A 16471-nucleotide genomic window follows, 5' to 3' on the forward strand; every position below is an offset into this window, starting at 1 on the left:
AAGCTTATAGGGATCCATGTTAAAATGAACAAGAAGCATGTCATTACTCAGAATCACTGGCGCTAGTTGAAGCATTGTATACTGCAAGTAATACTGGGGAAAGGCTATTAAAGGTATCACTTCTACCTTTTTCTGTGTCTATTCTACAGGCTAACAGTGCCATTCTCAATTTATACAGTAGAATCAGTTAATTTAACTTAGCTTTTGGTGTCATTTTCTCACTTATCTGCTAAACCCCCATTAGCAAAATCTACAGTATACTGGAACACATCTTTATTTAAAACATTTTTTTTTTTTTACCGTCTTAGCCACAACACAGACATTCATTTTAGAGGAACTGCAGCAATATTGTATGGCGAGATTTTCATAGGAAAGTCTGAAATGATCCCTTCTCACAATAACAATACTGCTGACGAGGCCTTGCACTTGTTGCTGGCTTTTCTTTTACCTGTGCATCTGCAAGCTGGACTGCAGGAAATCCCTGGTTGGCCTCTTCAATGCCTGCTATGTATTCTTGACTGCTGCTGTGCTGAGAATGGGTCCCATCCAGGGTGTTCTGTTCACTGGAAAGCACGGTGTTGAAGTCAGAAGCAGAGGGGATTGTAGGCAAGTTGAGCGCAGTACCTACAAAACCAAATTTGACAGCAATTAAAAAAATTTAAAACAGTATCAAAGGTAATCATCATTTGGGATGTCACCTGAGTGATGCAGTATTCAAAAAAAGAAACAAATGCAGATGCAACGTTGTCAACCGCGATGAACACTAATAAAGAAGTTTATTTTGTGACTCAAATAACTTTGTTCATTAAACGCTCCATTAAATGAGGTGCCGGCGCTGAAAGGCTTAACTAACACAGCTTCAGAAGTATTCAGTTTATAATACTCTTTTACATGGAAAGAGCTAGACGACAAGTCACTTTATCCGGTAATATGAAACATAAAAACTAATAACGTAAAGGAGGAACTAACACAATCAATGCACAGCACATACAGTACAGTTGATGCCATATTTATTGTCTTCTAAGTTAGCAAACACATTTTTGCAAAGCTTGCCAATTTTTGTGGAAAAAAAATATATTCAAATTTGAGATATTTGTCGCACTTCTCTAGAATGTAATTCGTTGGATTTCCCCCCCAGAGGACTACCATTGTACACACGGACTCCAAAATTTGTAATGAAATTGAACTTCGGGAAAAGGAAATATTTGTTGTGTGCTTAGAAGTGCTACCAAGGTCAAAATGAATCCAAATGCATATACTGTAGGAGTAGCCTATAACGTTGGAAGCGTGGGAATCCGTACAAAACAAACACAACCCATTATATTTGTTAATGGAATCGGGAAAAGAATGATCAGCTCTGATTAATTTCACCACTGTCACTTTAATGATGATCAAGAATATAATACCATTGATGCAATTTATATCAGAATTTAAGTATGGGCAGACATAGAAGACGACTCAGGTTTATGTACCAAGGCTAATGAGAAGCAACTCCAAAGCAAAATAACTGCATCATATGTATCAAAGAAAAAAAAATTCAATGGGACTTTTTTCTTTGACAGATATGGTGCAGATATCTTGCCCCACAATTGCCTTGATACATAGGGGCCTAAATTGGCAAAGATCAGAGGACATAACCAATACCTCATCTCTGCTTTTATTTCTTTCGTTACGTGCAGAGGTTAAAAAAAAAAAAATTCTGGCAGGGTGTGTGCGTGTGCGTGTATATTATATATATATATTTTTTTTTTTAGGGATAGTGTGTTCTAAAGAGGGATCATACTATCGCATGCACACAATTGGAGGGAACTACAGAAGTTGAAAGTTAAACAGGAGATGATCTAGTGAGTTAATAAAAAGGCATGTGTTGGGAAGCAGCCATCTCATACTGAAAAGCAGTTCCTTTGCTAAAGATTCAACAGCTTTAATGGTCAGAAACAAAATGAATATTTCTTAATTCATTAGTCAGGGGGGGAACTCTGAACAAAAATTAAAAGAATATTTCTGACTGCTGGTCACATTGTACACAATATCTCACTCCCGTAATGACCGTTTTCACAGATTATGGTCTGATTTGACAAATGTTAAGACAATATATGGATGAATATGTGGACATATGCGACAATGAACACAGTAACCACAAACCAGCGTTCACTCTTGACCCTCAATTTTCAGGGGAGCTAGACCTGATGAATCAATTTGAGACTAAGCTACACAAAAGAACACGCAGAAAGGAAAAAGCTTTCCAAATTCTCTATCGTGTACCTTTTATTCACGTAACTAATCAAAAAAGGGCCCATCAAAGTGCCAAATTAAACTTTGCGCAATGATAGCAATTCAATGGAGAATTCATGGCTTATGAAGCCAAATATATGCAAAAACACCACACATATATACAGTAGTGGCACGCTCGGTACACTGGCAATGAAAATCTTAATATTACCGACACCTTTTATTAAATTATTTTTAAAGTAAAACAAAGTATTGTTACAACAAAGCTGATAACTGATTCACTTTGTACATAATTAATGAAAAAGAGAAAACCTGTACATTTAAATAAGACTGGTGTATTGGTGCCAAAATATGTAACTTATTCTGCTGTAAGTAATATAGTTTGCAGTTAACAGTACCTATTGTGATTAACTTTGTTCTATCTGCCTTTAATCTGGTCCATAAGCCTTTGGGTCAAATGATTTCTGATCATTAACCCTTTAGTGGATGCAAGATGTTGTCTTTGGTGATGTATACAGCAGCAGTACAACAGTTCAACCTCTGTCCATCTGTCAACTAAACAATATTCACGGAGACCAATATTCTAAGTGTGGAAAAAACCTTCTTAAATTGTAACCCAAGTATCAATACCTGTTGGAAGGCTGTTGTGTCCAGACTTGATCATGGGTGACTCTTGTACCACACTGCCTCTATTACCCACTGCATTAGACATCCAGTTATAGAAGCTCACAGAGGATGGTTCAGACAATAAAGGATGTTCTGATAACATTTCTGTGGCCACAGGATTCCCTGTATCAATAAATCAGGAGAGGTTTTAGAGAATTCTTGTGTCTACGAAAAAACTTGTTTTTGGCAAAATAAATACATTATCGGCTGTAATACAACTGGGATAAAAAAAATATTATCGTAGTTCACAACAGAGTTAATCCTTTTCTGTGGAGACCAGCTGAATAGTAGACAGAAAATAAAGTGTACCACACCAACATCATGGCTAACTGGGCTGTATGTCTGACTCTCTTTGAACAAGATTTAATGTCGTTTCTTTTAAGCATTACTTGTGTATTTTAAAACTGGACAGATGAAACAGGCTTTAGATATAAAAGCACAAAAGTTTGTGTACAGTATGTTTGAAAAGTCATGCATTACATTTTCAGGGTGACCTAGAAATGCAGACCACATCTAGTGAAAACACCATATCATTAGGGAGTAAATTAAGAACACAAGTTTATTGTTGCATATACACAACATATTCTAATAACTAATCTATTGGTGCTTTGATGGGAAAAACAGCTGGACCTTCAGATGTTCATTGAGGAAAAATTAACGTATGGATATAAGGGTTGTGTTTTTTCTAATATTTGAAATGTAGTTGCGGTTGGTCACATACTGTATCACATTTCGCCTATTTAGTTTATGATGTACTTCTTCCTTTCCATTTCCACGTATTCATTCTTTGTTTTTTTTATCAGATGCACCACAACAAACAAAACAATGGGTACAACAGATAAGGGCGCAACAATCTACTGGCATATGCAATTACGTTTCTGCATGGATTGTGATAAGTTACAGACAATGCAATGCAACACACCTGCTCTGACAATTTAAGAGACATGTACAGTAATTTACAGAAATTTAATTTCCCCCCTTCAAGGATAGTGCTACACTCATCTAATAAAGAAATAATACATAATAAGTCAATAATATATTATCTGGTTTAAAAACAACACGAGTGTTAACAATTGGACACAATCTTAAAATGGATCATTTACATGTTGGTATGAAGCTGTGGCAATGAGTTTTTAATTGCTGTAGCATTTCATGGTCTTTACCAAACCTACATGATTTCAAATTTAGAAAATAGCCATTAAATGCAAAATCAAATGTGTGTGTGTTTGTGTACATGTGTACTGTATATATCTATAGATCTCTCTATATATATATATAAAACAAAACAACACAATCAGCAATGTGTACCTGTTCTTGTAAGAGAGCTGCTTTTAACCGCTGTTGCATTTCTTTGTGGTGTTCCTTCCAGGAGGTTATGCAGACTAGGAAAACTCCCAGTCAAGTAGCTCAGAAGACTCTCTTTCCTTGGACTTTCTTTAACAGGCATTCCGGAGCGACTCACGTGTGCAGGGGAATCATTGGCCGTGTCTCCACTGGTGTAACTTAGGGATTGATATGGATGGATTCCCTTCAACGCAAAGACAACCAACTTGTGAAATTAATCTTCCTTGCATAGGACCATCAATCGCAAAGGGGAATTTAAGCTGAACGAATCCTCAAATTACAGACTGCAACATACACTCATACAATCCTCACAGTGTTTTCAGAGCATCACATTTGAAAAACGATATTTGTATTTAAAAAAAAAAACTCGCTAGGTTCAGTTTGTATCAGTATACTAGGGCTGTCTAGTATTAGCCCTTGAGGGCTAGCAACAGGCCAAGGTTTCAAGACTTTACTAATTAGCATGGATATTTAACCATTAAAACCAACAAGATTTCTAGAATTAATAAGCAATTAATCCATTCAATAAAACGACATGCTAAGGCATGTATTGCCATAAATATTGGCCTACTGTACTCGAACAGCCTTAAACTAAACAGTCAAAAATAAGATTAGTGCAGGGGTGTTAACATTGTTGTTATGAATCACGTGAATAAACTTACTTTTATTTTCAGAGCTGTGTCATTGTGTGCATGAGACTTTGATAACTTCCTCATAATTTCAGCACCACTTACAGGGCCAGTGGAAACACCAGTAGGGGGCGGTTTATTTGTTCCTTCTAGCAGCATGGTATGTTCACTGATGGTGGCTGAAACAACACAGCAATTCACAACTAGATTATTGGATGACAGTAAGGGCCATGGTTACTAAGAAGTGCTACTCCATAAGACACCTTCTGGGCTGGAAGACACCTTAAGGGTCACATTTATTAAACTGTGTCAGGTGGTGTGTTATGGTGTAGCACGTCTTAGTAAATATGTCTATATACATTGACATATGCTCATTACCGACATTCTTCATGCAAAAGTAGGCTGAGTTAGGGCATATTTTGGCACATTCACTGCTCACGAAAGATCAAAGTCTGAAATGTATCCCCTTCCTTTTTATATTTTAAAAATGTGTGTTTTATGTTTTTAAGTAGACAAGCCAATGTATATTCAAGTACTACATTGAAACTCTGTTTTAAAACCTGTGTCTTGCCCACAATTCATGAATTTGGGGCTGGTCAACAAACTCCTGTGCTCATGGTCCTTTGGTCTTAAACATCAATACTAAAGGTTTATCCCCTGCCATGCCAGCACTCCCAGTTGAAGACCAGTAAGGTCGAAACGCATAGGAGTGGGAGCTTGGCAGGGGGACTCAATCCTTGCATCTGGCATCAGGGACCACCCGCAGGATATTCTTCTATTTTCTGCTTATTGGTGATGTATTAAGAACTGGCATTACTCTTGGACTGTAACTTTTATGCATTACAACGGAAGGTCTCAGTTAGAGTTATTACTCTCAGAACCTATGAGATACTCTCTCTCTGCATTTGGCTTCAAGTCTTCTTCATGTCTTTACTCTTTGTTTGCATGTTTTGATGTGTCGCATGTGTGGTATACCCAGGCAGTTATTGAGCTCAATTACCATCTTGTCTGCCTACTGTGCATGCACAACCCTATCATAAGACCCCTTTGTGCTTTTGATTTTGTGTTCTGATCTTCAGACATTGTTACAGCCACACTTTTGCCTTCCAGTTCCTTTCCCTCCAGATTGCAGGTATATGTCCCCCTCCATTTTATCTTCTTTTCTCCCCTGTTTTTATGTCATATAATAAACGTTGTTACTTTCTCTATATACCTGTGTGCTTCTTATAGGGACCTTTGCTGTTGTTTTCATAAATTGAAACTCTGTTTTAAAACCTGTGTCTTGCCCACAATTCATGAATTTGGGGCTGGTCAACAAACTCCTGTGCTCATGGTCCTTTGGTCTTAAACATCAATACTAAAGGTTTATCCCCAAGAAATAGATGGACGAAATTAAATGCAATTTGGTGTTCTTTTTGTGATGCCACTAATTACATAAAACTGTGGTACCAGTCACATGCACTGTATAAGCAAATACACATAACACTGCCACTACCAACAAAAGGATTTCATTTATGTCAACTGGGCTGAACTGTAATCTAGATTAGCAAAACATTTCACCTCTATCATCTACTTAAGTTCCTTCTTGTGCTCACCGACCCCATTCATTCTTGTTGTGATGTTTCAATTGTAGTGTGCATGTGCTATTTGAACGTCCTATTTGAGGAACCACTTTACTTATTTTTAAGAAGCCATAATTGGTCAATTGAGGCAATTCTTAATATTTCTTCCCATTACCTAACTGAATTTCTGTAGAGCACAATGGGGACAAAGCCGAGATGCACAGGATAAGAATGCAGAGCAGATGGAGCGCTAATTCAGCAGTATTTATGCCAGCTCACACTGCTGTCATTTAATACTTTGTTAAGTAGTCTTTTCAAACCAATCTAAAATGAAAGCATTAACCTCCAAATGGCAATGCCGAATTAATCGCTGTGTTAACAAAACTTCCATTGTAAAAGTATGCATATGACCCGGCTCCCTTTTTTATTCAGAAAAGACGTTACACAGCAATGTCCATTTTTCGCTTGCAACGTTTGAGAACATTTGCATTCTTCAAAACATGTATGCCTTGCATGACTTGTCCAAGTGAAGAAGCAATACAATCCAGTAGTATCTTGTAAAATTAATGAAATTTGTTCTCTCTCTATGTGAAGATTTGTATTTTGTATGGTTCTCATTATTTTATTTTTGTAATTCAATATACAAACCTACATTTAAATTATTTTTTGGGGTGGGATTTGCTTTAAAAAAAATTTTTTTTTTTTAATTCAAACCTAAATTCAAGATTGGGATTATATTATTAAAATTGAGATGGAATGCTAATTAGGGTGCAATATGTGCCTTTTCTCCCTCATTTCCTTGGGAAATTAGAATTTATTTTTCTTACATTAACCATTACTGAGAAATTCACAGCTAATGTGAAAGACTGGATTCAAAATGATAAAAGCAAACTATGAGAAACCAGACTCCTGAAGATTTTACAATCTATATTATATTGTAGGGGGTCTGTGGAGATCGTAGCCATACATGTAAGCCAGATTATGCCATGTTTGCAGAATATTGCAAGGAAATGTGTTGCGGGGGCTTCAGTATATCTACGCTATGGTGGTGTAGTTATAAGTATCTTAGTGAAAGGCTACTTAGATACATCAGATTTATCAATATCACAAGAAAAAGCAGCTGAACACTGCTGGAAAGTGAATTCCAAAGACTGGAGGCAAGGAGTAAAAGTCAACTAAAAGATGTTGGCAAATGGAGCATACCTGCATCAAACTCAAATTCTGCCCCATCTGCGCTGGTGTCACTCTGCAGGCCAGTTCCATTCTCTAACACATTCACATCATCCTGCTCTCGCTTGACTGAGCTTTGAGGCTTCAGTGGCTGGGTTGGCCTGAGCAGGCGAACGCCTTTGAAAGCTGGTGTCACAACAATGAACTTCATCCACTGCCTGGCCAGTGCGACAAGTCCTTTCTTCAACGTGACCAAGGCAGGAAGACCATCACTCTGTAACAAACAAGAAGAATGGTCTATGTAGGAACCAACAAGATGGGAGACAAAACAAAGCATATGTCTTAGCAGAGCATTGCTATTAGTGGTCAAAAAACGATGCAATAAAATGGAAACAAGGAGGGAGTGAAAGAATGGCACACCGTTACGTTAAATTAAAAAAAAGCTATCAATATTTTCCTCCTTGAGGCTCACCGTTTGTTGATCCCGGCATCTCAAAACTGGATCCATGTGGACATGAGCAGGTACAGTATTAATAGAGGAAGCACACAGGAGCCTTTGGTTGAGTTAAATAAACTTCTGCTGTAATAAGGCATCAGAGCAGGTATATACCTATAGTATAGTAACGTTTCAGGACGATCCAGTCCTTTCTTCAGACCATAAACCTGTATGTCTCACATTTTAATCTGGTCTGTAACTGTTACATACGCATATAATATATATTATCTTTAACTGTGCATGCAATGTCTTGTATATAATCAATACCCTGTTCAATGATGTAACTGTATTTGTAACCATGTATTGTCTGTCATCTTAACTCTGTGCCCAGGACATACTTGAAAACGAGAGGTAACTCTCAATGTATTACTTCCTGGCAAAACATTTTATAAATAAATAATACCCCGGATGTTGGCAGGCTATTCCAGTAATCCACCAGCCTCTCTGTGAATAACTTGGTCATTTATCTCTGAGCTTTACACACTCCGGCTTCAGACCTCTTATTCTAGGACTTCTCTTACTCTGAAATATGCGTCACCACCTGTACCTTGTTGAAACCCTTTGTATATATGAAAGCTTCTAACATATCACGCAGTTTCTCCCTTCTCTTCTACAAGCGGTACATGTCGAGGGTCCTTTAGTCTTTCCCAATATGCAAATGTATGTATTATAATAATACTGTATATAGTCTAAGGCCGAGACCATAGACGGACAGGCCGTGCTGAGGCGTGCGGACGCTCCGCGCTGAGCCCCTGCATCCTCAATGAGGATGCCTTGAGAGGGGGCTCACGCGAGCGTCCGCAGGCGTGCTAACGAGATGGAGGTTTCAGCCGAGCGCCAAGCTGTTTTTCAGCTCGCTGTCGGCTGAAAACCTCCAATCACAGCACAGCAGTGTCGACGTCACGGCGCCGTGACGTCGACGTCAGTGCGTCGCGGGCGATTGGCCACTTTGTAAGTTGTAAAATCGCAGTTTGAGAGTCTGTTATAGGAGTCTCTCACACTCAGTGTTGAATTACTGCCGGCTCCGACTGCAGCAGACTCACGCAGTCAGTAGCCCCTGACGAAACCGCATTGGAGAAACGCGTAGGGCGTATTACAGCAGAGAGAGTGACAAGCTGATTTCCATCACGGAGCCGGAGGCCGCAGTTCAAACAGCAGAGGGAAGATCTCGCGAGACCACATAGGGGTCGCGTGACGCGGAAGTGACTGCGTGAGTCTGCTGAAGTTGGAGCCGGCAGTAATTCAACACTGAGTGTGAGAGACTCATAGAACAGACTCTCACACTGCGATTTTACAACTTACAAAGTGTGAGTAGATCACTATTATAGGTTTTGTACCATTTTTAAATAAAAGGTTTTAGACTATGCTGTTCCTTTTCCCTACCTTATCCCTATATGGGATCCGTCTGTGAGACGGAATCTATATACCCAGGCTCATCGTGACGACTGAAGTACTGTGAAAGCAGCTGCTTGAAAGTGCAGAGTCCCTGGCAGAGGTATATGAATACTTCAAGCTGAGTTCCTGATCCCAGAGTGGATACAAGGCGCATATTGATCAAGCTAATTGTAAGTGCATATCTCTCCACTGTTGTGATTTTCTATTATTGGACATACTGTACTACCCTATGATGGTTCTTTTTCTCTTTTTTTCTCTCTCTCTCCCTGGTATCTTTGCGCCTAGGTCATTCTTTCTGCATATCCCCTAACAGCAATTGTGGAGCCGTGGACCTTATTGGCAGCAAGTTTATCAGGGTCAGTTAGTATATCAAGGGTTAATACCTCTCACTTTATAAGATTGGCCAATAACAGCTGTATGTTATAACTGGTTTGGATAATTGTTTGAAGTTGCGCTGTATGTATCTTGCTTTTTGATCTATATATCTATATATCTATCTATATCTATATATATATGGGTGGGGGGGGGTGTAGTATTGCTTCTTTAATTCCTGCGTTTGTGCACAAACGCCAATTTCTGCCACAAACTAGTTTATTCTTAGGGGTAAAATGTGATGGCAAGTGTTCTAGAAAGTGTTAGCGTTTACTACTGCATCATTTATGTTAAAGGTTCAGTGGTTGTCATATACTGGAAGATAAGAAACAACAAGCAAATACAAAAATCAGATGTAATGGAAACCATAAGTCTTATTAAATTTCACTTTTAAATGAAACAAAAAGCTATGCTTTTGCATTATGAATTTTCTCAGCAACTCACCAACGTGGCATCTTCAATGATGGAGTAATTTGCTTGGTGCAAGTAGTGATGGAGCAAGTTACAAAGCAAGCAGGATGGGTTTTCTTGCAGGAAACGGGCTTGTTTAGTAAGCCTGTTGTACTTGCTTCTAAGAGGAAAGTGGGTGCTTTTATTCTGAAATAAATTATATAATTATTTAGCACATGAACAAAGAACCAGCTTTTGGCATGCAACTGGATAAAAAAAACATTGCGCCGTGGGGTGATGCCATTAGACACGCAGTTATCCCCGCCATATTGAATGTCATGTACAGTATTTAACCCCACACTTGTTTGTAGCCCAATGATAGACAGATATATAGATATATATATACAAAAAGAAAAGAAGCACCAGTTCCATAGCGTAATACTGTGTAAGAGGAATTCATTTTAACTTAGAGTAGTCACCAGCACTTGCACTCACATAGTAGGTAACAACACATTAGTTTGAGACAATCTGTACTGGACGCTAGCTGCTGGAGGACGGATAGTGTGCTGATGCCACATGAACAATAGAAACCACGTGATATGAGCTGTGAAGGGTACTCATCTATGGTAAAGGGAGCTCCAGATAATCTCCAACTCCTCCAGTATTCGCATAGCACTCAGCTGGGCTCACCAGGGCTCCAATGCATCGGCGGTCACACCGCAGGACACGGCAAGGTTTTTCAAGAGTCCCACTCCAACCGGCGTCGCAGACGTACTAGAATAGCTTGTTTGAGCTAAGCTGAGCAGGGCACCTTCATGATAGCTCCCTAGTACTCCCTGGGTCTTTGTCCTGCCTTAGTATAAAACCTGATCACAGGTGTAGATGGTATAGACGGGGAGGGGGAGACAAAGAGGGGGAGAGAGGGAGGGGAATGGAGGGAGGGTGGGAGAAAGACAGGAAGGGGAGAGCCGGAGAGGGAGGGGGAGAAAGAGAAAGAGCCGGAGATGGAGGGGAAGAAAGAGAGGGGGAGAGAGGGAGGGGGAGAGAGGGAGGGGGAGAGAGGGAGGGGAATGGGGGGAGGGTGGGAGAAAGACAGGGAGGGGGAGAAAGAGAAAGAGCCGGAGAGGGAGGGGGAGAAAGGGGGGAGGGTGGGAGAAAGACAGGGAGGGGGAGAGCCGGAGAGGGAAGGGGAGGGTGTGGGAGAAAGAGCCAGGGAGGGTGGGGGAGAAAGAGCCGGGGAGGGTGGGGGAGAAAGAGCCAGGGAGGGTGGGGGAGAAAGAGCCGGGGAGGGAGGGGGAGAAAGTGCCGGGGAGGGAGGGGGAGAAAGAGCCGGGGAGGGAGGGGGAGAAAGAGCCGGGGAGGGAGGGGGAGAAAGAGCCGGGGAGGGAGGGGGAGAAAGAGCCGGGGAGGGAGGGGGAGAAAGAACCGGGGAGGGAGGGGGAGATACTCTCAATGTATTACTTCCTGGTAAAATATTTTATAAATAAATAAATAATAAATGTCGAGCCAAGAAATCAGTTTCAACTGATTTCTTGCGCAACACGCCCCCCTCCTGCCTCCGCCCCCGTGCGCCCGCACGGACTATGGGCGTGATCAATGCCTTAAGGCAATCTGATCGCGCCCCATGCTGACACCTCCACACGGTCTCCCACACAATGGACTTAGCCTTAGTCTGCTGGTCAGAAAGCACATCGCACAGCAGGTGCTGTTGCCAATTATAGACTACGGGGACATAGTATATGGCACAGCACCCCAAACTCACCTTGGAAAACTTGATACCCACTTTAACTCATATGCCGCTTTGTCCTCCAATGCAACTACAACTCACATCACTGCAAAATTCACAAAGAACTAAATTGGTCATCACTTGAGACTAGGCACAAAGTTCATCTCCTGTCTTGCCTTCAAATACTTTCTGGGCAAGCTACTCGTCTATCTGAACAAGCTCCCACGCCTACCACATGTAGCACTTATCTGAGATCTGACTCCAAATCGCTGTTCATGGTCCCACGGTTCAACAAAGTATCCGGCCGCTCCTCCTTCTCTTACCGTGCACCCCAAAACTGGAACAATCTACCGGAGACTCTGACTGCCGGCACAAGTCTAAGTTCTTTCCAAACTAAAGCTGTCTCACATTTTAATCTGGTCTGTAACTGTTACATACGCCTATAATATATATTATCTTTAACTGTGCATGCAATGTCTTGTATATAATGTATAACCCTGTTCACTTAATGTAACTATGTATTTGTCATCATAACTCTGTGCCCAGTACATACTTGAAAACGAGAGGCAACTCTCAATGTATTACTTCCTGGTAATTTTTTTTATAAATAAATAACATCTCATCATATTGATTAAATTACCTGTTCTGAGTAATCTGTATTATTACATTGTAAAGCACTGCACATGCACCATATATATGGTGTATTTAAAAGTAAATCAATAAGTACTGCACATCAAAACAAACAGATATGATGTGACGTCTCCCAGCTGCATTAATTATCTTAGATCAGCAATCCACAGCTTGTTTTTGTTTTGTTAACATTTTTCTGAATTGTGGTGCTCTGGGGACTCGCTGAGCTCATAGCTTTGAAGTATCCTGATTATTATGTTGCAGCTGTCCATTCGCTAACCAGTTAAATCTTTTTTGTTTCTTATTTCACCGGCAACAAAGCACGGATATCTCAAGAACTGGGAGATCCCCAGAGCTGGGAATATGGTGTTAAGCTCCAGGAAAACTGCCAGATTCAAGTCATGTGCTGCTTCATCCATTGGCAGCATTTGCACACGCACACACAGCGTGCTACACAACATGCACGCGCTTACGCGTTCGTGACTGACGGCTAACGGTAGTGTGCAGTATTGAAACTACCATTGGCTGCAAAGCACGGCGTCGACGCTGCTGCAGTAGCGGGAGTCTTTTGAAACTGTGATCTCCGGCTGCAGCAGCGACGTCAATTTCAGCAGCCAATCAAAGTCCAGACGTTTACATTGATTGGCTGCTGAAATTGACCAGAGACTCGGCAGTTCTGGGCAGAGAACACACACACAAAACATAGTGATAGTCTGCTTTGGTATATGAAAACATAGTGGTATACTGCACCCTTTTACCATCACACTTTGCCTGGGATTGATCATTTTGCGACGTGGGGTATCACACCCGGCTATACCAGCCATTCAAATGGATGGCAGTTACTGCCGCATCAGGGTGTGAGACCCCACGTTGTGGCTCGTCCTTTAATTCCTAGGTAATATTTTAACATTATGATAGCAGAATTAATCCACTGTCACTTCTGTGAAATAAATAAACTGTATACATGCCATAATCCATTGAATCATTTTCTGAAACTGAGCTCTGCCCCCATCTTTAGTAGTATTATTAAATAAATACTCCTGTCTTGTGCTGTCTTCACTCTATGGGATTAACCACCCGATGTCCCCTTGTATCGGGTCATTCCGTCTGCTGGGGATGATCACACATCGCCCAACAGACGGAGGCGCGCTCACGCAGCATCGCGAAGCCCCCTGTGTGGACGCGGCCTAAGACAGACAATGGCTTGCTCTAAACATTCAACTGACAAGCAGATGAAGACAGAGCAAAGTAAACTACAAAGAAACAAAAACAGCTTTCTTGCACAAATCAAATATTCACACATGCATGGCATCAGACATTGTCCCACTCACCTCCAATGCCTCAGTCATTATACAGCCCATGACAGCACAAACTCTTAATGTTCTCTCAGTTTCCAGCTTGTTGAAGGATGACTTTAACTGGTCAATAGGGACCAGCCAAGCACCAACTGCTGGGGTTGCAGTGCTAAGAAGGTTCAACTGTCTAAAAAAAAGCAAATATAAGAATGCTGTGGGTTTGAACAAACAACTGTAAATAAATAATAAAAGACAAAATCGATACAAAGCTCATACAAATGTACAGTTGAGAAACTAAACGTATGACCAACACATGATTCAAATACTCATGACAGCTTGACCTTAGTGATGCATGATGTGGAACGTCACCACTGCTTCTTCACCTAAGTTACCTTTATTTCTAACAATGAAGTGTTTCATTCAAATACATGCGGCGCCTTAAAATGACCATTGTGATTGGTGATTATAATCTTTAAAAAACTAGGTTACACTTAAGGAAACTAGAAAGTTATTAAATCAAATAATATTGAGTCTGCCCGTGCACTATCAATAGGGATCCTTTTTAGTGTACTTTGTCTATTAAGTACACTTACCTAGTAATTATTCTGCCAGTCTTCTTACCTGGGTTCTTTGGACATGAATAAAGATGGGGAAAATCCAAGAAAAAAAAAGCTGCCATCAGCAGTATAATTTGTGAGTAGGAAATAGTTTTTTTGGCGTGGGATTGGAAATATTGCAGTGTTTCTACACCTCCGGTAAACATAGCACGTCAAGTAGAAAGCAAAATCTCCATTAAAAGTGGTGGCCATCGCTAATCTCTCTCTGCACCCTGTATTCTATATACTCAGAAGTGTGCTTTTTCCAGAGACCTTAACTTGCTTCCCTACCTCTCCTGACTAGTTCATGGCACGCAAGCAGTCCACATTTTTGGGGAGGGGTGTTTCTTTAGGCCATTGGAATGGTGGTCCTCTACATCAGGGGTGTGCAAACTGGGGGGCGCCGAGATTCTCTGCAGGGGGGCGCGGGGTTTATAGATTCCCCGGGCGCTTCCCGGAGGCATTTAAATTAAATACCAGGGGAGCGGCGAAGGCCTCTGTAAAAACTTTACTTACCTTGGCTCAGACGGCTTCTGGGGACGCGTTTCCATGTCAACGTGACATCAGAACGCCAGAGCCAAGGTAAGGAGGGGGGTGGGACGGGTGCAAGGAAGGGGGGGGAAGAGCCTTCAGGGGGGCGCAGGGGAAAAAGATTGCGCAACCTTGCTCTACATGACTGGGATAAGTGAACGCCTTTGGAGTCAATGAGGAAAGCTAGGCTCTCCTCTCCTGTCACCAAAGAGGTAAATGACCACTTAATATTTTAGGATTTTTTTTTTTGTTATTTAATGTATACTTTTTTTACATTGCTGCTAGCCCTGTAACCCACCTTGGGCTAATAGGGCTACAAGTCATTGCTATAGAAGGGTGGGAGGGTTGATAGGTCTGTTGGGATAGAGTGGGTGTTGATGTTAGGTGCCACAAGGAGGCATGTCTTCATGACCACTATGGCTACCAAGGGGTTAATTTATTCTCTCCATCAATTATACCAGGTATATATTGAATATCAATATATACATCCACACAAAATCGTTGGCATTGGGACAGAAAATAGTAAAAACGAAAAGAAAATGCGAGCCCTTTGGGAATTTTTGGGGCATTTTCTCTTGGCTTTGCTATTTTCTTGGGTGCCTCTTCCCTTGAAAATGTTTCTGCTCAATTGTATATAGAATTAGCAGAGGGGGAGGGGGGAATTCAGGGGCTGAGGTCTGATAAAATGTTGCTACGCAGCTGCCCTCGTTATGCAGTATACACAATAAGACCCCAAGTCCGTAGGCCCATCCAGTCCTGCAAGTGGGCTGCCTATATCCTTGCAGTAGACTTGGCTAATTAGTGTTAAATTACAATGAAGTAAGGTCATTTGGTGTCTCTTGTTAGAGTGGGAGAAGAACTGGGTAGAAAGAGTCTTTTACTAATATCTGGGCCCTTTTCCAGTAAAATTCCTTAATCTGGCACTAACGCAGGAAAAGCCACATAGAGCTAGATGGGGCTGGATCGGCACTAGCGCAGTTTACTGAATACGCCCCCTGGTATGAGCAAAGAATGTCTAAGGATGGAGCCGGTAGGAAAAGGAAAGCTTCCTACAGATGTAGAAACTGAAACCTTAAATTGAGATTATAAAGTAATTATGATAAATGCTGGGGGGGGCATCTTATTTACTAGTAATAAACACAGCCTCTTTACTTTTTGGGGGATAACATTACATAGATCTAAAATCACAGGTTCACCCAATATCAGCATAAGACATGAAAACAAACCACTTGGTTAAATAAATTAACAGATAGATACAAAAAAATTAAATATTTAGTAGGACTTTGTTGTTCTACTCCAATACCGTGAAAAAAAGGGTTAATTTAAATGAATAATTGTTGTGGGTTTAATTCCAAACCAACAATGTCTTTATAAATCAAGTAGCTTTTTTTCCTTTTAGGGACTCCCAATTAGTCTTGATTAACGCACGAGTGTAAC

At 40.8% G+C, this 16471-nt stretch overlaps 1 protein-coding gene across 14 annotated transcripts in view; it reads right to left on the minus strand.

The window, feature by feature from the left end:
* The window catches only part of BLTP1 (bridge-like lipid transfer protein family member 1), a 214038-nt gene that overhangs the window by 61404 nt on the left and 136163 nt on the right, over positions 1-16471 (minus strand). For 9 of the 14 annotated variants that reach the window (XM_075615894.1, XM_075615978.1, XM_075615935.1 and 6 more), the window contains exons 38-44: positions 13944-14094; positions 10311-10463; positions 7637-7877; positions 4905-5050; positions 4207-4447; positions 2863-3021; positions 449-624 (exon numbers count right to left, since the gene is read on the minus strand). In XM_075615894.1, the coding sequence (XP_075472009.1) occupies positions 449-624; positions 2863-3021; positions 4207-4447; positions 4905-5050; positions 7637-7877; positions 10311-10463; positions 13944-14094 (1267 nt within the window). The remainder of the gene's footprint in view (positions 1-448; positions 625-2862; positions 3022-4206; positions 4448-4904; positions 5051-7636; positions 7878-10310; positions 10464-13943; positions 14095-16471) is intronic. The other 5 variants (XM_075615910.1, XM_075615968.1, XM_075615957.1 and 2 more) reach the window with 2 other exon arrangements.

The sequence above is a fragment of the Ascaphus truei genome, chromosome 1 (assembly GCF_040206685.1).
Source record: "Ascaphus truei isolate aAscTru1 chromosome 1, aAscTru1.hap1, whole genome shotgun sequence".
Classification (NCBI taxonomy): Eukaryota; Metazoa; Chordata; class Amphibia; order Anura; family Ascaphidae; genus Ascaphus; species Ascaphus truei.